The sequence below is a fragment of the Colias philodice genome, chromosome 18 (genome assembly GCF_061535455.1).
Source record: "Colias philodice isolate Cphi_HAF_F1 chromosome 18, ilColPhil1 Martin Lab GWU primary, whole genome shotgun sequence".
NCBI classification, from domain to species: domain Eukaryota; kingdom Metazoa; phylum Arthropoda; class Insecta; order Lepidoptera; family Pieridae; genus Colias; species Colias philodice.
In genome coordinates, this window is record NC_143103.1 from 8,078,085 (window position 1) to 8,102,987 (window position 24,903).

Below are 24,903 nucleotides of genomic sequence, written 5' to 3' on the forward strand. Positions count from 1 at the left end.
ATTAATTTCTGTTGGCAACACTAATCTGCTGTACGTCCGCGCTATTCACTGTCCATCTGCACGACGTTCGCGGTGGTGGGGGTGCTTGCTGGATGAAAAGTTGGTCGTGCACATCCAGCAAGATAATAATAATAATTATTGACGTACGTCAACGCTATTCACTGTCGTTTTGCGTCGTGCATCGTGTATGACCTTGGCGTGACGTACGTCAAGATGGACCGTAAATAAGACGCTTAACAAAGAATATACTACTCTCATGCTCTCTAACGAACTTATGGACGTTTTGTTCATGATGTGAATAATTTTGAATGTCAACGTGCAATTTTTGTAGAAAATTACAATTAAATATAGGACAAAGAATACTGATTTCAAACTTCTATTCAATCGCGATTTCTAATTTCAACAATCGTAAATAGTAGTCGTTACTCGTCGATATTTTTAGAACGGTATCACTGCTAGCTATGAAATCTTTTTGCTCTTTGGATCTTGCGCGCGCATGTCGTGCTTTTTTGCATAAATTTACGGAGTTCACACTTCGCAGAAAATGGCTTCGATTACAAATTCGAAGCATTCTGAAGTAAACGGTGACTGTGTTTATACACAAAATAAGATGGAATCTAATAAAGTAACAGTTGTTTTGGGTGCGCAATGGGGCGACGAGGGAAAAGGCAAAGTAGTGGATTTATTGGCTCTGAACTCGGACATCGTGTGTCGTTGTCAGGTATTTAATCATTATTTATGTTTTTTAATTTTTTAGAAATATTTTGCAATAAGGAACAGAGCAAGTTCTCCTCATGGAACAATTATTACGTTACCATAAATATTTGGAATGCAATGTTTACATCGATAATTTATAGGTTAGAGCCAAACAATTTACTTTTAGAAATAAAAGTGTTTATTTTTTGCTTTGAGATATTTGCTTTTAAATTTTGTATCTAACATTTGTTTTTCTACAAAAAGCTTTTGTCTGGCAGTTGTCCAAACTGTTTGAAAACATAGGATTTTCATGTTAGTAGGTATATTCTGAGACTCGTCTGCCAAGTGATGTAAATCTCAATTGCGTAGATCATTCCTCGTGTCTTGTTAAATTACGTAACACAATAAAATCATACACATTTCCAGGGAACACTTGCATTTGTTTTTTTTTAAATCATGTGACCGTGATTGATGCCGAGCGTAGCAAAACGTTTAGAAACGTAAATAGTCACCGTGAATTGTATGAACGTTACTCGTTAATTATTGTGGACTACTGCCAAGGTCCGAGCTGTTTATTGTCATGGTTACTGACGAAAAATAGACTTTTTTCTGCTATTTAATATAAGAATTATATAAGACTAGAGGTCCGCCCCAGCTTCGCCCGTGGTACATATTTCGCAATAAAAGGTATCCTTTCTCGGGTATCAAAATATCTCCATACCAAATTTCATGCAAATTGGTTCAGTAGTTTAGGCGTGATTGAGTAACAGACAGACAGACAGAGTTACTTTCGCATTTATAATATTAGTATGGATTTTATTTATAGCATAACTAGATCAAAAATCAGAATACTTATAGTCTACCTTTATTCTCTTTTGATTCACCATTGTAACAGTAAATACTGCAATAGAATAATAGCCAATTACTTAGTACTCATCACTCTTCTACTTGATATTTTAGTGTGAACTAGTTAGATGTAGAATTAATCAAAGTGGTATTGAACAGGAATTCAAACTCTGTTCCTATTACTTGCATGTTGTGTTTTTTATTATTAATATTTTAGGGAACAATAATAAAATACCTATAACAGTTGAAATGGAATAGTAATTTAAAAAAAACCTAAAGAAATTGGTTTTAAAATAAGGTATTATTCAATGTTCTTTATGATAAAACCACTTAAATCATATGATAGATATGGATTTGCAAAACTTATATAATCTCGGATATGCCCTTGTTACAAGAACTTTGTTGTGCAAAATCAGAAAACAGATAAGAATATTGAGCTAATTATTGTACACCTATTTATTTAAATTGAAATATCTTGGTGTTATGAAATGACTTATAATATAAAAAATATGTTAATTAAGTAACACTTTATGTTCAGGGAAAATTCAAAATACATAATAATATAGACATGGCATTGTGGTAAATGGTGCTTATGAAAATTTATGTTTATTTTCTTTGAAGAGACGTCACATTAACCCCTTGACCACCGATCGGCCCGATTGGGCCACGACAGAATAGATTTTCTATTGTGTCTGTGATTCCGGGGGCTGAGGGATGAAAGACCTTTTAGTTTATATCTGCAAGACATTTAAATTAGTTAGTCTGATTCACAATAATGTTTAGTGTTATCTTATGTTTTTATTTCGGTTATCTAGTCTTAATAGAAATGTAGCTATTGCAAAACTTGACCTGTATATAGTGACAATAGTATTGCTGAATAAAAAGAGAAATCTCATCAAGGTTCCAATCATGTTTCTAATCAAATATTTGTGTAACACTATTGGGAAATAGAAAATTGAATAATATTGCAAGATAATTCAATTCTGTTGCTTCCAATAACAAGTGACAATGTTTAATAAATTATTTTGTCAACATATTAACATGGTATACTGATTAAAATAAATGTTCCTACCACTATCTCTTACACCATTTATTTGCATTATTTTCAGTTAGACACAACAACATACATAAAAAAGTAATGTTGTAGAATAAAAGCTAAATAATTCAAAGAATAACATTCTATTAATAATAGCTCTGTTCCCAAATTAACTTCCCACAATAAGCTGGGAGACATTTTTTTGAGTGATAAGTGGTCATTGACCTCTCTTATTTATATTTATTGGGCGCTAAGATTAAGATATATCATGTTACTGTCTGGCTTTCCATATATTTTTGAACATACTTTCAGATAAGTATATATGTATATTATTGTTTTTTATAAAACTGGTAGTTTTGCTACTAGTCCCAAATATTTGGATTAAATCAGGATTTAATGAAGTAGATAATGTCATACAGGACCATTCCTGACCTGACCATTTCCAGAGAAAATGAAGTAGTTTGTAAATTTGTACATACATAAAAAAAATCATTCGTGTTTTTAATATCAGTGCAGATATTTTATTGTTTGATTTTACGAGAGGATTATCCATTTAGTAATTAAAGACTTACGGATTTTAAAAGCTGTTTATTTTTTATATTATTTATCCCGACGTTTCGAGTACTTTACGAGTGTGGTCACGGAGCGACTACAGATCAGTATTTTTTTATTTCTATAAGTGCAGATTTAACGCAAAATAGGCGCTCGTCGTCGATTTGCGGAATCATGCTGCGCTCCGCGGTTTCACCCGCGTGGCTCCGCTTCTGTTGGTCTTAGTGTGATGAGGTATAGCCTATAGCCTTCCTCGATAAATGGGCTATCCAACACCGAAAGAATTGTTCAAATCGGACCAGTACTTCTTGAGATTAGCGCGTTCAAACAAACAAACAAATTCTTCAGCTTTATAATATTAGTATAGATTTATTATTAGTGTACATTCCAAAATACTAATAAAGGCTTGTTATCCAGGGTGGCAATAACGCAGGCCACACAGTGGTGGTCAACGGCAAAGAGTTCGACTTCCACCTCCTGCCCAGTGGCATCATCAACCAGAAATGCACTTCGGTCATCGGTAAGACCTTGTATGTTTGTTCGCTTCTTACTCTTGAACCGTTTAACAAAATATAATTCCATGGAACCATCTGGTTATTCTTGTTTTGCACTAAATTGCATGATCGAAGTTATTATAGGTTTATAATTGTCTGCTTATTTTGTGCCCTTGTTTTAACGCGTTAGGTACACATGTAGTAATTAAAATAATAATATCGAAATCGATAGCAGATCGAAAACGAATTAAAAACGTGTTTGTTCGTTTATTATGTAGTTTTGCATTTGCATGCAGCCTTGTTTGAGACATCTTTAACATTAATTTAAATTCCTCATATCATGTACTAGCTGTGCCCCACGGTTTCATCCGCATTACTCCGCTCTTGTTGGTCTTAGCGTGATGATATATAGCCTATAACCTTCCTCGATAAATGGGCTATCTAACACCGAAAGAATTTTTAAATCGGAACAGTAGTTCCTGAGAATAGCGCGTTAAAACAAGCAAACTTTTCAGCTTTATAATATTAGTATAGATTTTATAATTATACGACGATAAAATAATCGAAAGTGAACCGGTGTATTTACCGGTTCACCGTGTCATAAAAAGATGTATTGAATATTGATAAAAACCGACAACAAAATAAATCGATTTCTACAAGTAATATTCAATAAATTATTCCTTGCGTAATTATATATGTAAAAGATGTTTTATCAACATCCTGATATTGTAAATCGAATGCAACCGTTCAGGTTTCGTTGAACATTAATTTTGACATAATTATAAATTAATTAAACCTTTAAATACATATGATATTTTTTGTAGCGAAAAGATCACTTCAAGGGGATGAATAAGATATACATATCTAGTAATTTATTATTTTTCTGTATTACTTTGACGATTAAAAAGCGCTCCTTAACGAACTCTAGTTGAATAAATATAATATGTTTGTGATTAAGTTGGTATAGGAATAGGAACAACTGCCGGGTCGTGGACGATTTCTAAGAGTACCCGCGGCCCCGGCTAACTGCGCGGCTCGACGGAACACAGTGGGGTTTTAGTCGGTAAGAATCCGACATAACCCTCGGCTCCTTCCCCGGGGGCCGTGGGTATATTTGGAAGATTTCCCCACTATAAAAAAAGGAACAACTGCCGAGTAATTAGAGAATATGGATAAAGACGAATGCGGGAAGCTAGTTGTTTACAAAATATAGGTGTGAACAGTATGTATCTGAGGGTGTGTCTATAGTTACAGCTCGTTGATATTGAAATCTTTAACGCTACGAGTGACCGACGTCCCCTTGAAGCATCGCCAGAAAATTGCGTCATCTGCATTGTTTTGGGCTATTTGTTAAAAATAATTTGAGTAATCTAATATATTAATTGTAGTGGAAATTAATTCTTAGCAAGATTTCTCATTACTTTAACATAAAACTTTACTATCGGTGCAAAACTTTATGTACCACTAGCTGTGCTGCGCAGTTTCACACACGAAAGAAATGAAAGAATCTTCAGGAATTATCAAATATTTCTTGTCTTCTATTTTTGGTACATAAACCAGTGATGGCAGTGATGCTGCCCAGGCCCAGTAGACAAAGTAACAATTACAAAACGATAACGAAGTTAGAAATCGCAAAAATGTATGGGATTGACATACGCCGCGTTAGATCACGTGGTCTATCTAATGTCAATCCCATACATTTTTGCGATTTCTAACTTCGTTATCGTTTCGTAATTGTTACTTTGTCTAAGGCCCCAGTATTATCAAAATCCGTTCGGTGGTTTTCCCGTGAGGTGTATCCCAAAACATACTCCATTTCACCAACTTTAAAGTCTATAATACCTATCAGTAAGATTTTTTAACGTTTTCGTACCTAAGTAAAAATCCCGCGGTCAATTTATTGGCGCGAAACAAAACTATGACGCATGGATGATAAGCCCTCAATGTAACGTTTCGATCACTTGACCAAAGTCTGCCCACGTCTAATTTATGGAAATGTGATAAGCGTTATTAATGTGTCTATTACCGTTCAATTAAAATGTTCTGCTTCATTACGCTATTAGTGTAAGTGTGTCTCATATATGCGTGTTTCTTTAGATGTATAAGTCGTAGACGAGTAGCCGTATTCACATTTGATTTTATGGACAAAGAATTGTTACTAAGTCAGAGTTTTTAATAATGAGTTCCACAATTAACATCCTGTCAGAAAGTCAATTGTGAAGTTGTGACGTACGTACCAGCAAGTTCGTTCGCTAATGATGAAACCCGGGTTTTCCCTGTTAAATCAGTAGGTAATTTAATTTGAAAAGAAAAATCATCAATTCTATTGGCCATAGCGTCATGTTATATATTACTAGCGGTCCGCCTCGGCTTCGCCCGTGGTACATATGAAAAATAGATGTTGGCCGATTCTCAGACTTACCCGATATGCACAGAAAATTTCATGAGAATCGGTCCACCCGTTTCGGAGGAGTATGCAGACTAACATTGTGACACGAGAATTTTATATATAAGAAAATAGATGTTGGCCGATTCTCAGACTTACCCGATATGCACAGAAAATTTCATGAGAATCGGTCCACCCGTTTCGGAGGAGTATGCAGACTAACATTGTGACACGAGAATTTTATATATAAGATGTAGCTTGTAACTTTTTTTTTATAAATGGGCTCAAAAATTAATAACGAAGATTAAGGTCAATAAACATAACAGAAATGTTATAACATTGTTAAATAGCAGTTTACGGTACAGAAATAAAAAAATATAAGTCGGTAGTTATAGCATATTGTTGATATTCTATTAGTAATCCGTAACTGGGTAAAATATGTAATAATAAATATAATTCGATTGTATTGGAAATCCCTGATTGACTTCTATACTACTTAGGTTAATCTTAATCGAGTCTTCAATCAATTAATCATATAGTTTAACGATGTATCGATAATAATGATAGTTTATGTTATGTTATCTTAATAATTTTAACCTACCTAAGGTTATAATAATAACATTTAAAATGCACGAGCCAAGCATACAAAGTTTAGATGGAGTTGATTGATATAATCTTATTCACGTTCTTTTCGTTTCAACGTCACAATCGCTTAGTTACATCTTAGTAGTGGGAGTCGAGCATTGCTTCGGCACGAAATGGGCCAAGCTCGCACCGGGGAAGTTACCACACCCTCACAGAAAACCGGCGTGAAATGGTGGCATATTAACAGTATGCTACCGTGTTTCGTACGGTGAGTGAGGGGTCCGGAGGCCCAAAAACAACCCCCAAATATGAACGCGGTATTATCATGCAGAATCTAAGAAAAGGCAGCATTTTAGGATCTGCAATGTTGACATGGTGACTCTGTGTTTTATTACACACTAGAATTATATTTTCTTATATTAGACATAGAACCTACCTGCATACCTAATACCTATGTCATAGGTGTAAAAAAAACGATAAAATGAATTTTCAATTTGAATTTACGCTGCAGATTATGTATTAAACTCTATGAACAATCTGAAATGCCATGTTGTACAAAGTATAATTACTAAAACATAATAGGTACATTTCAATGTTCTACCAGAATGTCATATGTATTAGTTTTCCGCGGAAATTACTCATGCTAAATGTTATGGCTTATGCAAACAAATTTCGTACCTATTTTAAGTAACAGTAGGTCACATTATCGTGTGCAAGCGTTTAATGTTGCGATAATGTATTGTGCAATGACTATTAAAATATATTACATATCATTATCAATTTGTTGCTATCAAGGATTCTTCTCTATATGAACATTTCCATTGATCTTGCCTTCACGTGTAAAGTCTGGGTAGATTTCACTTATTCCTGTTTGTTACCAAGGGAATGTCCTTATAATAGGCAAAAAAAATTGACGACTATATTTCTCATGTGACCTGTACCTTTTGGCAATAATATACAAAGACTGCTTAGTAGTTCTGTCCTAATTTGCAAGCTATGTTCTAATTTGTAAGTCTATTTGCAGGCATTAAATTATTTACAATGATGACTCGATTGTGATTATACGCCTCTTTGCGTCATACCTGAACAGCTGTTTTTCGCAGATATCGATATAGGTTTTATAACCGATTCGATTAGTCTATTATTTTTATGTTTATATTCGTTTGGTGTTCTCATCATTTTCCTTTTTGTTTAATGATCGGGTTCGTAGAGAAATATCAGTTATATAAATGTGGAAAGGCTTCATTTTTTACAGTGAACGAAAACGTAAATGAATAAAAGCGTCAGTAACGTTTTTTCTGTTGTACATATTTTATCAAAGAGTTAGATTGTGTTTGTGTACAAACAATGTACCTACTTACTAATTTTCTATATCACGTGAGCAGACACTTGAGATTATGCGTAGGTAACTACGTGCTACGTGTATTTTATGCAAACATTTAGGTACAGAAATCATTTTGTCGTTATCAATTAATTAAATGTAACGATAATTTTGTTTAAGATTGGACATGTATGATGTACAATGAGATTAAGAAAACAATGTGATTTATTGAAATAACCACCAAACTTTTTACAAAAATATGTTCTTCAAGGTTCTACGAGAGTTTTCCTTATGTTTTTCCACTTAACCGGGTTTACTGAATTAAAAAGTAATTTTGTAGATTTTTTGAGTCGCGCCGACGTTCCTAAAATGACATACTTACCTAAATTATTTTTTTAAGGGTCGACCATCTTTACCTACACTACAGAATACTTAATAGTAGGTAGCTAACACTACACGCTACACGTAAAAAGTATTTGATAACATTATAGAAATATTTTATTTCCATTTATATCAGAACATTTTGAATAGCCTAAGTATAAACTAAGAAGGCCATACTTCGTTCATACAGCGAATGTTTTATACGCATCGTACCTAATTACGAACCTAAAGAGTTTTATCATTACCCATTGTGTTCAAGAAGCAAAACATGCTGCCATTGCTTACCATATAAATTGCATGAAATAAAATGAGATTCGATTATAAAAATATTTAATTCTGTACCTGCCGTGTCTCGGTACGGCTTGATGCTTAATGTTCATTTTGGAAGGTCGTCTATAATTTTTGATTGCATTATACAATAGTAAAACAGCTCAAATTGTTTACTTTCGTGTTCGTGGCTTAGAAATTGTCTTGTTAAAATCTTTTATGGAAGGATTATGAAATATTAAAATTGAAGTTTTATCAAAAAAATGTTTCTCATTACTCAAATTTTAGGAATTAATTTATCCAATACCTAGGAAATTAACAAGCTATAATGTGCAATGTTTACCTGTAAACAGTTGCTTTAGACTTGTCTAGCAATTAGCATATTTTATCGTATTTAAATATGCATCCAGTGCATTGAATATTAAATAACTAAGATGGAAGTTAATACTCTTGCTCTAAGAGATCCTTGACTAAATGTATTCAATTTCTTGAGCACTAGGCTCCAATGGATATCACGTAAGAAGTAGGTACCACTTCTACTTATTTCTACTGAGTGTCGAAGAAATTATAATAACACGATGGAGAAATAGGGTTTTTCGTATAAGGCTCCTGTAAGGGTACCTTCCTTAAAGTGTAGATTTTCAAGGTTTTCCTTACTCTGTTACAGGCAATGGAGTGGTTATACACTTGCCAGGACTGTTCGAAGAGCTGAAGAAGAACGAATCAAAAGGTATGGGGAATTGGCAGAATCGGCTCATCGTATCCGACCGGGCGCATCTCGTCTTCGATATACATCAGCAGGTACGCTATAAGGGGATATTTATTTAATGAATCCTGCTATTCCTTACTAAAGTAACTGTTACAGCTTGGAAAAGGACAAAGGCTAAAAGTTTAGCGTAAAATTTTAAGGTCACGTCATGGAGTAAGGCGACGATTTTGGTGTCTTTAATCTTGCCAAAGAAGTTTCAATTCTGAAGCGTCTCTTTTTTGTATTCTTTATTGCTTTTGGGTGATGATAAGAGATCAGGTTCGTTGTCTATTTAAGGTGCATGCATCATCTTTTAGCAACGTCAGAACATAGTAAGTTACTCCTCGGCCATTTTAACAGATGGTGAGACTATGGGTAGGTATTCTCTTCCATTCTATTTAGATGTATTATTCGCTGCAAATTCATTCAAAAGTGGCCTTTACCTTCAATATGATAGCAGAAGCTTACCAAATTGTTGGAAAATCTTCGAATGAATCCATCGCGTGTACAAAAGTACAGTATTGTAGTCTTTTGTACAAACTAAACATGAGTTAAAGAGCAATAACCCATTCCAAGGATTTTCTAAGCGCGCTTTAAACATAAAACAATTCATATGAACAATTGAATCTCTTTGTCACACTAACAATAGGATGCTGATTAACGTGATAGTGTATGGAAATTCTGTCCTATTATATTCGTGAGATAATACATATCTCGTGCGTGCTTAAAATTGTACACAAAGATAATAAAAAACAAATTTGAAAACTATGCAAAATGAGTGAAGGTTAGATATTCTAATAAGAAATGTCTTTATATGTAGTAGGTATTATTTCAATAGAATTTGTAGAGCGACAAAAAGGACGAATAAATTTGAGGACCTTTTTCACACCTATGGATGTTAAAAGGCTTGATGGAAGAAACTGTGACAGTTTGCAGATTCTTATCTATGTTAAATTTAGGTACGCAACGATTATGCTATCGGGTCTGGGTTCGAATTTGGATAAGTAAAATGCCCAGATGTATGTATTTATTTATTGAACCCTTTGACAGGTTGATGGTCTCCAAGAAGCCGAAAAAGGCAAAAACTCCCTGGGCACGACGAAGAAAGGCATCGGCCCGACATACTCGTCGAAAGCCACGAGAAACGGCATCAGGATTGGAGATTTGCTTGGCGACTTCCAAATATTTGAAGAGAAGTAAGTGATACTGTGATAAAATATTTTTTATACTAGGTTTAAATTTTTAAAGAATAGAAAAAATTTTATCACGAGGCCGGATCGAATTTTTTCTTTGAAAAAATCTCATTTATAAGAGCGTATACGCACTATGCGGGTAGCCGCATTGCGGGTAGCCGTCCGGCTGACCGCAATCACAATTATGTACGTAATATTCATTTACAAAATTGTGATTGCGGTCAGCCGGACGGCTACCCGCAATGCGGCTACCCGCATAGTGCGTCTACGCTCTAAGGCATTTGGATGCTATGAAACTAAATATCAAATTCATGATACTCGGTCTACGCCCGCGGCTTCGCCCCCTCTATCCAAAACTTAATACATTATATACTAAAAACTTCGTCGAGAATCATTCTATCTATTCATTATTATCAATATTTACAACTACAGTAGATATGGCTTTTGGGAAGTGGGCCAGCGAAAGACTGCTTATCATGAATGATCCGTGTTTTTCCGAAGTTATTGCTCACACCAGAATTTTAGGAAATACCTTCATTTGGACGATCTAAAACGTGTCTTATAAAACGTTTGTCGTCCGTGCATGCGAATTAAATTCTGATTGTATACTAAAGTAACTGGATATATAGACTATTTTAGCCAACTCAAACTATCGTACCATTAGGGTTGTAAAAAACAACGAGAACAAGAGTTAAAATAATCTAATTTGATTCGATTCAAACTCAAAAGTATTTTTAATCTAATTATATAAGGCTTATGTAGAAATTCCTGAAATTTCTTTTACATGAATAAACAACATGTTGTTTCATTAAATCAAATAAACAATGCAGTGTAGTAAATTGCATTATTCCATACACAATGGGTTACTTAATATTGCCGTATAAAAGTATTTGAGATTAGATAAGCGTCATGTTTTATCAAGCCACTTGAAGATTTTACTTTGTACATGATCTAACGTCCGAAAATATCAATGAAGTCACAACAGTTTTCATCAGAGAATTGTTTTATCTATACTTTTTTTATAAAGCTGAAGAGTTTGTTTGTACGCGCTAATCTCAGAATCTACGGACCCGATTTTAAAAATTATGACACTGTTAGATAGTCCATTTATCGAGGAAGGCCATAGGTTTTATATCATCACGCTAAGATCAATAGGAGCGTAGCAATGCAGGTAAAATCACGGGGCACAGCTAGTTTAAAAATATTCAATGATTACTTAATTTACCTATAGGATTTGCTAAAATACAAGCTGTCCTTGTTTAGATTTTAGGTCATAATATGAAGGTATTAATTATAATTCCAACAAACATTCAATTATGTATGTTATAGAAAAGCTTATGATTTCAAACGAACTGAACACAAATTAATTTTAGTATAATAATTATGATTAACTTGTGTATAATCTATACAAATATTATAAAGAGGAAAGGTTTGATTTTTTGTTTGTTTGTTTGTTTGTATGAATTGAATAGGCTCCGAAACTACTTGGCAGATTTGAAAAATTCTTTCACTGTTGGAAAGCTACATCATTTCTGAGTGACATAGGCTAGGTTTTATCCCGGAAATCCCACGGGAACGGGAACTATGCGGGTTTTTTTTTTGAAAACGCGGGCGAAGCCGCAGGCGGAAAGCTAGTGTATAATATGTTTCTTTAAAATTACTTTACTTTAAGTGGAGAATGGGTATCTTTGGGATCATTTGCGACTACGCTACGTCGAGATAACGAAGTAATTTTAAATTCTATCAAAGCATTAATACCTTTAAAACTATGTACATATTATATTCAAATTGAAAGAATTACAATGGTTAATAGCTTTATCTTTAAACTAAATTAATTTTAAATATCTATCCTTACAGATTCCGAACGCTAGCCGCTACGTACAAACGAATGTTTCCATTACTCGAAGTAGATATTGAGAGTGAACTAGCCACATATAAAGAATACGCAGAGAAAGTTCGTCCATTAGTGAAAGATACAGTGTCCTACTTGCACAAGGAGATTAGAAGTGGGAGGAAAGTGCTGGTTGAAGGTGCCAATGCGGCCATGTTGGATATTGATTTTGGTAAGTGTTTCATTTGATACATTTTTATAGAATAGAAAAAAATCAATTTCGAGGCGGGATTCGAAAAGTGTTGATGCTAAGATGTTGTATGTGCGTGTGCGGTTTTTTGAATAGTGTCACGTTAATTAATGGGAAAGTAAAATTAAAAATTAGTGAAAATCTTTACTGAAATAGTGTGTTTAGAACAGGCATTATGAAGCAGTAAAAAATTAACAGCAATGATCAATATGGCGTTAAGTCGATCCTATTCTTAGTTGAATCGCATCGCACTTTATCACCGCACAGCTTAAGGGAAACTCGATTTTTAAGTAATTTAAATATATTCGTATTACAGGTACATACCCGTACGTGACGTCATCGAACTGCAGTATCGGCGGTGTGTGCACAGGGCTCGGTCTACCACCAAGCCTCATTGGCGAAGTGCTTGGTGTTGTTAAGGCGTACACTACACGCGTTGGTGACGGGCCCTTCCCCACTGAGCTGCATGATGTAAGCAGATTTACACATCTATACTAATATTATAAAGCTGAAGAGTTTGTTTGTTTGTTTGAACGCGCTAATCTCGGGAACTACTGTTTCGATTTGAAAAATTCTTTCGGTGTTAGATAGCCCATTTATCGAGGAAGGTTATAGGCTATGTATCATCACGCTAAGACTAACAGGAGCGGAGCAATGCGGGTGAAACCGCGGGGAACAGCTAGTATAAGATATAAATTATAAAACAAAGAGAATAGATTTCAATTTTAAACCGGCTTCGAAATGAAGGAGGGTTCTCTTTTCTTCTGTTTGTATTATTTTATACAGTAACTAGCTGCTCCGCGCGGTTTCACCCCCGTGGCTCCACTCCTGTTGGTCGTAGCGTGATGATATAGCCTTATAACCTTCCTCGATAAATGTGCTATCTAACACCGAAAGAATTTTTCAAATCGGACCAGTAGTTCCCGAGATTAGCGCGTTCAAACAAACAAACTCTTCACCTTTATATTATTAGTATAGATGATTAAACTCAAAAACAACTCTATCGACGACGACAATGATGGTGAACAAATTAGACTCACGATCTCGCTCAAAAATTGTCTGATGCAAAACTTTGCCTACGCTTTTTCCGAATTCAGAGTATTCCAATGAGCGATCCAATGGACTTTATGAATATTATTATCAGTAAATAAAGTGCTTAATTAAATAAATGGTGCAACGCCGTTCGCATATTTTCGACAACATTTTAAATTTTAATACGTGATTGTAAATCTAGTTGTTCATACTATGAATACGCTAACGTAAATGCGAAAGCTCCTTAATGTTCTTTAAATTATTATTAGTTATTTAGATTTTTTTTATGTCAGCGCAAGCAAAGGGGCAGGTGGGCCACCTGATGTTAAGGGGTCACCAGTCACCACCGCCCATAAACTCTTGTAACACTAGAAGTGTTACAGGTGCTGTGCCGGCCTTTTATGGACAAATAAGCTCTTTTCTTGAAGGCCCCAATGTCGTAGTTGTTTGGGAACACCGCAGGTGGCAAATCGTTCCAAAATCGTTTAAATGACGATTTCCTTGGAGATGGCAAGATTCGTATGATAAAATACATAATATTACGTGTTTTCCAGGAAATGGGCAAGCTGCTCCAAGAGCGCGGGCACGAGGTGGGCGTGACCACGCGGCGCGTGCGCAGGTGCGGGTGGCTGGATCTCGTCGTTGTGCAGTACACGGCGCTCGTCAACGGGTATACCTCGTGAGTATTGATCTATACTAATATTATAAAGCTGAAGAGTTTGTTTGTTTGTTTGTTTGTTTGAACGCGCTAATCTCGGGAACTACTAGTCCGATTTGAAAAATGCTTTTGGTGTTAGATAGCTCATTTATCGAGGAAGGCTATAGGCTATATACCATCACGCTACGACCAACGGGAGAGGAGCCACGGGGGTGAAACCGCGCGGAGCGGCTAGTTTGTAATAAAAGTGAAACTTTTATTACATCGTCTCAAACTTTTTGGTCTGTGTAGCGCATGTCGCGTGACGGTCGGCTGCCGAGTAGGTATAGAGCAGTGTTCGGAACCGTTCGAACAGTTTCACTTTTGCCGTGGTTTCATAAAACCACACAACATTTTTTTATTTGACTAAGGGCCGATTTTTCAATGCTTGAATAAAACTTATCCGTCCAATAAAGTAACACGATAATATTAAAATGTCACGTAAACTGTCAAATATGGGGAATTAGAATCAGGGGCGGCTCGTGACAAAATTTTATGGGTGTTCACTTGAAATAAAACACTGAAAATACATGGTGTAAAGCAGTACAATTTATCAAAAAAATTACTTATAAAGAAAATGCATACGTGATACGTCTTTCTTTTTGGTGTGCAAAAATATCTATAACTTAAAGCGACAAGACCGATAGACGCCAATTGCAGTTCATTCAACAAATGGTACCGAGATTGTGAATGTTTTTTCATCTTGATTGAAAGATGAGCTAAGTCGTCAACGCCCGTTTCAGTCCAAGCACTCTCACCTCCGCCGGCCGCGCCCGCTTTAAATAAAAGACACGGAAAACAAAATAGTTTGTTGCTTTCATCACAACCACACAACCTCACACATTTTCACATATTGTACAGATTTAAACACACGCGTATATGTTTTCGTTTTTGTCGTACATTTTTGCGTTCAGGCCGTGGCGGTCCCTTAGCTTTACATTCAAGCCGAATTTGTAACGTTTTATCACACTTTTTAATGAACGCCACATTATAATTATTGTTCATTTTAACACTCACAAGTAATACTGTTAACTACAGGCTATTTCAACACGTATTTTATAATTTTAATTAGAAAATTGCATGAATCGCGCGCGTGCATTGAAGTTGACTCGAGTGTTTGTTTATATTATAGAAGTGGTAACTGGCAACATCGCGCGCAATCGCTGTCCTGCCGGGCGGTAAAATCGAACCGGCAACGTTTGCGGGTGCGGCGCTCCGAATTTTGCTACTTTTCCATAGAAAATCTTTTGTTTCACGCGCAGGGCTCTGGCAAAACCCTCTCTTTCACTCCTATTGGATTTCGTATTAGGAAATGTACTAAATCTTTTTTCATTGGAGCGCAATCGTGAGCGCTCCGCTTCGCGCGTCATAATACAGTAGGTATTATACAGGTGTATGGGATGATGGAATGATGGATATATTCATTGGTATTAACAGTAGTTTTAAAGATTACGATTGATTTTAAATAGTAATAATTAATGTTAATAATTAAATTAAGGAGTATGATTTTATTATAATTATTTATGGGAGTTCACTGCACCAGCGCTCCTTAGGGCGAGCCGCCTCTGATTAGAATACGTTTTTAAAATGGTAGTTTTATGTATTCGACGAATAAGTTTTAACCAAGGATTGAAACATTAGCCCTAAATCAGTTAAATTTGCCAAATATGTAATTAAGTGCATATTATTTATTACAGATTGTGCCTAACGAAATTGGATATTTTGGACAATCTAGAAGAAATCAAAGTGGGCGTGGCCTACAAGCTGAATGGAAAGAAAATCGATTACTTTCCCTCCTCCATGACTGAGCTCAGCGCTGTTGAGGTATGAAAGTATCATAAAACTAGCGGTCCGCCCCGGCTTCGCCCGTGGTACCTCTACCTACATGTTTAAACTATCCTATCTCTCAAGTTGGATCGAACTGCACATGGTGTGCGAATTTTATTATAATCGGTAAAGTGGTTTAGGAGTCCATTGGGAACAAACATTGTGACACAAGATTTATATATATTAAGATTACACACACATGACACAATGCACGCACACATTCTAATGTTATATTATCATATAACACAACCACATTTTCACAAATTTCCGCACAAATCCTTACATTTTTTGACGACGCGGTTGGCGCAGTGGTAAAATAACTGCCTACTGAGCCGACGGTCCCGGGTTCGATCCCCAGTCAGGGCAAATATTTGTGTGATGAACTCAATTATTTGTTCTTGGGTCTGGGTGTTATTATCTATATATTATGTATTTATTAAATATTATATTTATCGTCGCCTAGTACCCACAACACAAGCCTTAATTGAGCTTACTGTGGGACTAGGTCGATTTGTGTAATAATGTCCTATAATATTTATTTATTACTAGCTTTCCGCCCGCGGCTTCGCCCGCGTTTTCAAAGAAAAACCCGTTCCCGTAGGATTTCCGGGATAAAACCTATCCTATGTCCTTTTTCGGGTATCAAAATATCTCTATACCAAGTTTCATGCAAATTGGTTCAGTAGTTAAGGCGTGATTGAGTAACAGACAGACAGACAGAGTTACTTTCGCATTTATAATATTAGTATGGATAGTATGGATTATATTTATCGTCGCCTAGTACCCACAATACAAGTTTTAATTGAGCTTACTGTGGGACTAGGCCGATTTTTGTAATAATGTCCTTTAATATTTATTTATTATTTATATTTATTTTTTTCCCCGTTTCCAGGTGGAATACGTGACAGTCCCCGGGTGGGCGTGCAGCACGGAAGATGTCCGGGAGTTAAGCAAGTTGCCGGCAAACGCCAAGAGCTATGTGAAGCTCATTGAGGAGTATTTGCAGATACCTGGTATGTTTATAAATAGATTATTTTGAAAATATAAAAATAATTTATATTTTATTCAAAATTAACCAAAATAATTTATATTATATATTAACAGGTACAAAAATAATTTATATTATTAATAAATCTATACTAATATTATAAAGCTGAAGAGTTTGTTTGTTTGTTTGTTTGAACGCGCTAATCTCAGCAACTACAGGTCCGATTTGAAAAATTCTTTCGGTGTTAGATAGCCCATTTATCGAGGAAGGCTATAGGCTATATATCATCACGCTACGACCAACAGGAGTGGAGTACCGCGGGTAAAACCGCAGGGCACAGCTATGTAATAATATATGGATAGTTCTACTTATATTATAAATGCGAAAGTTTGTGACGATGTATGGATGGATGTTTGTTACTCTTTCACGCAAATACTACTGAACCGATTAGAATTAAATTTTGTATGTAGGTAGCTGAAGACCCAGAATAAGACGCTACTTTTTATCCAGGAAATCCCACAGGAACGGGAACTATGCGAGTTTTTGTTGAGACCATAGATTAATAGACATAATCGATAAAAACGGGACAAAATGCATCGACGAAATTGGTTGTGGTACGCATCCTAGGCCGGTCAAATATAACAAACTAGCTTTCCGCCCGCGGCTTCGCCCGCTTTGTCTAAAATATAAATTTTATACTAAAACCTTCCTCTTGAATCGAAAAAAAAAAATCCGTTGCGTAGTTTTAAAGATTTAAGCATACATAGGGACATAGGGACAGAGAAAGCGACTTTGTTTTATACTATGTAGTGATATGTGTTACGTAAATAAAAAGAGTACATATTAATAAATATTTTTTTTTATATTCACAGTTAAATACATTGGCGTTGGACAAGGCAGGGAGTCAATTATCAGCGTGGCTTAACATCAACAACTGTTACTTAAACCGTACGCTTAACGTGTTACTTAATAACGGTGTAACGGTATAACGTTATGTTATCGGTATCGGTATTGATAACGGTATTGAAATAACGTTATAACGGTTATGACGTGCGTTATTAGATAAATGTTTCAGTGTGGTGGAGTCTATCGCAGAGTTGGAAATTCTTTATTCTTTTTCTTTTTAATACTTTTTCTATTTTGTCAGTATTTGACATTTTGGTTATTGGATGCGTTTTTTATCATTATAATCTTCTTATATATAAAAATGAATCGCAAAATGTGTTGGTAAGCGCATAACTCGAGAACGGCTGAACCGATTTCGATAATTCTTTTTTTATTATATTCCTTGAAGTACGAGGATGGTTCTTATGTAGAGAAAACGTAAACATGTACCACGGGCGAAGCCGGGGCGGACCGCTAGTTCAAAATATAGAACTTGAATACTGTTTTTTTTAACACTTTTGGGTATTTTTAATTACTTATATTGTAATTTGTACTTAATACTTAAATCTAAATTATATTTTCTTGCCATTTGGTTTTTTAAGATAAGTCTCGACAGTTTTTGAGAGTTACAATGCTGCGATAAACTCTATTACAGTTATTTTAAAATAAGGCTTGTTTTAAATTAATACAATACTTATATCTTATGGACTGGCCTTATAACATTTTTTCATATAATAATTAATAGATTTTAGTACAAATTGATAAATATTTGTGGAGCAAAAAATACGTGGAGCGGATTTTAAACTTAAATTGTATGTACTGGCTGTGCCGTGAATATAATAAGTGTAATTTTTTTATTAATAAACTTGTTTATTTCATTTTTTTTTCAAAATTACTTATTTTTAACAAAAAAATATATTATATGGCTATCCATAAGATGTAAGTATACATAGGTTACATTATATGCCTCCCGACATATAATCAGTATTTTTAAATATAATTATACAAAGCAAAATAAAAAACAAATAAACTCGAAATATTTTATCCTACGGCTCTATATCTTAATGGTGATGTGGTATTTTATTCGAAACGACATGATAAATAGATTTTTTAAGGATGATTTTTTATTAATTCTGTGTTAGACGTACTGCTTTCCGGTTTTATATTACTATGGGCGACAGATTTAATGTACAGTTAAAAAAAGACGTGTGTCACTCGGGGACTGCCGCGGTAAAGCTATTGCATAACATGCCTTCAAGCCACACTTCCGTGTCCGTCGGAGTGGGGAGCGTGAGGTTTTTTCGTTTCGGAATTTCTCGATTCGATCCCCGCGCTCAAGGCCCGCGATAGAAGCTATGCAATAGCTTAAAAAGTGACATATTCGTTATAGTCCGGCTACTCACGCACCCGCAGGGGTTATATTGGTACAATCTCAATTCGTCGGCGGTCGGAGCAATTTCATTTATTCTCTAAATTGCCCCTACTTGCCTATACACATCACAATTAAGGAGCCAATTAAGGGTCCAATTCCAATATTGCCCCATTAGCAGGTACGTGAGTAGCCGGTCTCAAACGATTTTGTCAATGCTTAAATTAATTTAATTGATGAAGAAATTAGTAAGCTGAATTATAAATACGTTGAAAAAGCAAAAAATTGCATATAACTTTTTGTGCTGTTGGTTAAATCTGTCCCCAATTGCATTGCTAATAAGGTTCATAATTGTTCATCATAAAGTTATTATAACTGGTGCTTTACTCATAGATTAGCTTAAAAATAACCCGACGAAGCGTGGAATAACTGTGTTTGAATACAAAAAGGGTTTATACGTGAATTTGAAGGAATATACTGGAAACCGGGTTTAAATCTTGATCCTGGTTTAAATATTGAGATTTTTCGGTTTATGTACACGTAAGTCGTCATTCTGAATGAAAAAATATAACTGTTTACAACGCGTCTATTTTTAATCAGTTATATTTTAATTTCGAATAGTATTAAAGTCGCAAAAGAACTTACAATATTGTAATTATTATCACCTTTTTTTTAATTGTGTTTATTCAAATATTTTGATTCGAACTTTTTCGTTTAAATCAGTTATCCACGTTCTTTAGTCCAAACCTTTTAAGTAAATTACAGCAATATTTTTAATTAATTATTACGATATTAGTTAATTGATTTTTCGTAATTTTCTAGATAATAATATTGAACTGTCACCATAAATTCTTGGAATATATTGTTTTAATTTATGTTTAATATTGTATTTCTGTACCGCTGTAGATTCATATAGTCTGATGTTAATTGGACAAAATCGTATGAAAAATACATATTTGCGTTAATTACAAGTTTGATTTAAAGTAATTCAGATTATAATTTGTAATTTGTTTAATTAATTTATTATTGTGACTTAGTATTTTCAACAAATGCCGTTTTAATATCAGACTATAGAATTTACTACAAAATATTTTTTCTTAGTTGCAATACAAAACATGCCTTCGTGGTTCCTATTGCAATTAATAGACTTGAAATTTCAATAATATAAAAAAAATGTGGACTGTTTTACTTTTTCACTTTAATCTATGTAATTTGTGTTGAAGGTAAAGTGATAAATATTTTTTTTTTATTTAGCGAAATGTGAAAATATAATCAACAGTTAATATTATCTTAGTACTGTTTTATAATAATAATTGCCTAAAGTATATTTTATGATAAAGATTTTTAACCATATAAAATTGGTTTTGTATACAATTTGCCTTCAACGCAAACATCGAATCACAAAGATGAAAACTAGTAAGTTTAAATTGAAATTATCTTAGAAGATTGTTTAGTAAAATTTACGTCGTCATAGAAAATTTGGTGAACTTTCACTATAATAATTATATACAGTTAGATATAATGTTGAAAGCACAAACAAAATGATTGAGTAACGTTTGTGCTGATTTTAGTTCACTTTCGAATCATGCAAGATTTAATTTTTCAATATGTAAAATTTGTTCTTTGTTTCTACCGTCTATGAAGCATAGTTTAAGGTTTTTAAAATGCCTGATTCTTAATATTAAGAAATGAGAATTGATATTTATTATTAAAAAGTTAAAAGATCTTTTAGTATTGATAATCTACTGTATAAAAATAAGTCGGACTTTCCTTCCTGACGCTATAACTCCAGAACGCACGAACCGATTTCCACGGTTTTGCATTCGTTGGAAAGGTCTCGGGCTCCGTGAGGTTTATAGCAAAGAAAAGGTGTCTCTGGTGGCGAAACGGAGTTCGCCCGATTTGCTAGTACATATTCAAAAAGAATATACATAATGTAAAGTATAAAGCTATGTATCTGGACGGTAGATGCATTTTATAATTAATATTCGATATCGGTAATGTCAATTAAAATCATTTCTTATATTTTATTTATACAAATATCCCATTCCAAAGAATTAATGAAAAATATCTTATACATATTATATAGTGTTTATTTTTTATGAATCATCGTTTTCGCTTTTACATTCTTTGAAGTGTGTTTTATGTGATATCTATACTATTTTAATTGTAAATATTTCAATACAGTTACTATTATTTGAATAAATAATAGTTTATTCTTTTATGATGTTGTTTTATTGTTGACTCTCATGTACCTTGTGCCAATTTCATCAATTTTTATTCACATAGGAATCCATACTAATTTTATGAAATCGAACCTATTCTATGTCCTAAGCTTTCCCGTAAATTCCTCGACAACCGGAACGATGCGGGATTTGCTTTGAATTCACAGAGCGATAATAATTCTTCATAGTATGACTATTCTATGGGGCCTACAGCTGTCTGTAGGCCCGTACCAAGCGCGACCGTACGAACATTGAGATATTCATATTTGTTGTTATATACATAACTACATAGTATAAAACAAAGTCGCTTTCTCTGACCCTATGCTCAAATATTTAAAACTACGTCACGGATTAAGATGCGTTTTTTTATAGATCGAAAGATTCAAGAGGAAGTTATAATCTATTAAATAATCATATAATTAATTGGGTTTTAGACAAAGCGGGCGAAACCGCAGGCGGAAAGCTACTAGTATAACAAACAGAGTGTATTCATTTATTATAGGATAGGAAGAGAAGAAAATCTGAGGTCGAAATGAAATAAAAGACACTATGTTTTTATAAATATTTATTCACATACATTTTCATACATCATATTTTCATCTGTGTTCTATAACAATTTATATTATGTTAGGTTAGTCACAGAACAGTAAAAACAAATAGAAGTGCTATAATAGTATGTGTGCTATAATATAACTTAGCACTATGAAAAACTGACTTAGATAATAAATTCAGCATTTCAATATGTACCGTAACGCACGATTTTACGGTTTATTTTAGTATAAAAATAATAGAAACAGAAACATTAGGTCAATTTATTTTATTTTTGTGATATCTCCCATAATACAAGAATAGCGTATACCGTTGATATTTAGACTAAAATTACTTTAAATATGAGATTATAACTAAAATATCTTTCATGAAAGTAACATATAAACATATTTAGTCAGACTTATTTAATAACATTTAACTATTATTTCTATAGGATGGCCGATATTTCTGCATTGTAAAGGGAACCTATCCTGCTTTAAGACGTCAAAAAAGAATTTAAAAGAACAGAATTAATTTCAATTACAAAATGGATTGGGTGTTGATTATAGATTGTATCTATATATACAATATATAAATACTACAGGCAGTAGAACAAAAATAAAACACTATAGAAATAAACCATAAAAAGCACACTTTCTGTAACAATGTTCTCAGAATTTACAAAACTTAAGCTAAAAGTAGCTACTCCATTCGTGTTATATAGACTACAAGCCCGCATAGGACAAAAATATGGGTCAAATGAACCACCAGGGGACATATCTAGAACGATAGCAGAGCAAAAAATAATAAGATTCATCACTATGCCGTCACTTGTAAGCTGTCCAACTGAGTGCAGATGAGAATTGAAAAGTACAGGTAGACTCGGTAAATTTTGGTCATATATTTTTGTACGGCATTCTTAATCATCGATAGATCCATTAAAAATAATAAGAAACCGCTCAGTGCCGTACAAAAATGGTGGTCCACCAAGTCGGAATTTTTATTTAATTTCCGAGAGTTACCGGGGGTAAATTTGGTCATTTGACCATGTACGGCATCTGTGTCATACTATTGCTATACTGCTTTTAATCCATTATTCCGCAACGCCGTACAAAAATCATGGGGACAAGGGGAAAAAATCGAGAGTTGTAATCCCCTCTCTTTCCCCACTCCAGGGGGTCATTTGACTAAGTACGGCTTCGGTTCCAAAACATTATCTAGCACTCAAAAGTACTATTAAAAGCAATGCCGTCAAAAAATAATTGTTCTTTTAAATGTATACCAATAATCATCTTAGTTTCATCGAATTCTTGATATAAAGAGCTGTAAGGTCATTTGACCCTGTACGGGAACTTTTTTTTTAACATGATATTGTAAAATTCAATTGTTGTATAGTATTGCCGTTCAAAAGAAACCGTTCTAAAAAAAGTTATAGAGAAATGCAAAACCAGAAATTTTGTTAAAGTTTAAACATCGTAGATTAATGAAACATAATAGTTTTCTACACTTTATCCGTTGTTTTAAATAGTATTAACATAGATTAATTAGGAAAAAACGATGCCGTACATTTTTGTGCAGACCACATCTTTTAGGCTGATGAAAGCGACGAAAGCTACAATTTTAAGGGTGCTTTATGGCCATTTGATACAGTACGGCATTAACATATTTTTACCCAACTACGGCAAAGCAAAAGGAGGGTTATGGTTGTTTACAGGTCATGTATGTATGTTCATCTATTCCCTCGTAACTTCTAAACTACTTATCAGAATTCGACAAATGACATATCATTAGAAGCGTCTGAATTGTTCACTGGATAACCAGCGACCAGCTAGCTAAAGGCTATATGGGGTTTCACAAAATCTAATGTGGCACCCTCTAGCGGACAAAACATACAGAGTAAAAAAATAAAGTTAAGATAAATATGCAGTGTTTGGTATCATTTGAAAGCGCTTTACTTGTACATTTTGAATATGTATATATTACTAGCATTTGCTTGTGACTTTACCTGTATTCATTGACTGATTGCATATAATTCACATCTTTTCGTTCATAGCTTTTTTATTAGTTCATCAATTTAACGGAGTCCATTCCACCTGACTCCGACTTTCCAAGGTGATAATTAACCACCTCGAGCTTCTTAATATTAATGTATATTTATATTTTATTATAAAAATATAAAGCAAACATTTCGTTATATGGATTTTTTTCTTTTTCAGATTTTTCCCCTTTGAACCAACGAAAATGTACGGCACATGAAAAAATATTATCTATGCATAAAATACTTTAAAAATAAATTTATTTCGTGTTGTGTCAAATGACCCCCTGGAGTGGGGAAAGAAAGGGGATTACAACTCTCGATTTTTTCCCCTTGTCCCCATAATTTTGTACGGCGTTGCGGAATAATGGATTAAAAGCAGTATAGCAATAGTATGACACAGATGCCGTACATGGTCAAATGACCAAATTTACCCCCGGTAACTCTCGGAAATTAAATGAAAATTCCGACTTGGTGGACCACCATTTTTGTACGGCACTGAGCGGTTTCTTATTATTTTTAATGGATCTATCGATGGTTAAGAATGCCGTACAAAAATATATGACCAAAATTTACCGAGTCTACCTGTACTTTTCAATTCTCATCTGCACTCAGTTGGACAGCTTACAAGTGACGGCATAGTGATGAATCTTATTATTTTTTGCTCTGCTATCGTTCTAGATATGTCCCCTGGTGGTTCATTTGACCCATATTTTTGTCCTATGCGGGCT

The 24,903-nt window shown here is 34.2% G+C and overlaps 1 protein-coding gene and 1 long non-coding RNA gene across 2 annotated transcripts; both read left to right on the plus strand.

Moving 5' to 3' along the window:
• The first annotated feature begins 464 nt into the window (after positions 1–464).
• Positions 465–18,254, plus strand: Adss (adenylosuccinate synthetase). Its single transcript, XM_089706719.1, has 10 exons — positions 465–721; positions 3,548–3,650; positions 9,232–9,365; positions 10,363–10,508; positions 12,363–12,568; positions 12,903–13,057; positions 14,173–14,297; positions 16,013–16,139; positions 17,035–17,155; positions 18,003–18,254. Exons 1-10 carry the CDS (start codon positions 545–547, stop codon positions 18,053–18,055), a joined length of 1,347 nt encoding a protein of 448 aa, XP_089562845.1. The 5' UTR covers positions 465–544; the 3' UTR covers positions 18,056–18,254.
• Positions 18,255–18,744: 490 nt separating this feature from the next.
• On the plus strand, positions 18,745–21,608 carry LOC149480629 (uncharacterized). The gene is made up of 2 exons (XR_016317044.1): positions 18,745–19,221; positions 19,380–21,608. It is a non-coding gene; the product is annotated as an uncharacterized LOC149480629 (long non-coding RNA).
• Positions 21,609–24,903: the final 3,295 nt, after the last annotated feature.

Coding starts and splice junctions, on each gene's coding strand:
- Adss (XM_089706719.1), top strand. CDS start 545: ATGGCTTCGATTACAAATTCGAAGCATTCTGAAGTAAACGGTGACTGT. Junction 10,509..12,362: donor TTCCAAATATTTGAAGAGAA/GTAAGTGATACT, acceptor CTATCCTTACAG/ATTCCGAACGCTAGCCGCTA. Junction 12,569..12,902: donor CATGTTGGATATTGATTTTG/GTAAGTGTTTCA, acceptor TTCGTATTACAG/GTACATACCCGTACGTGACG.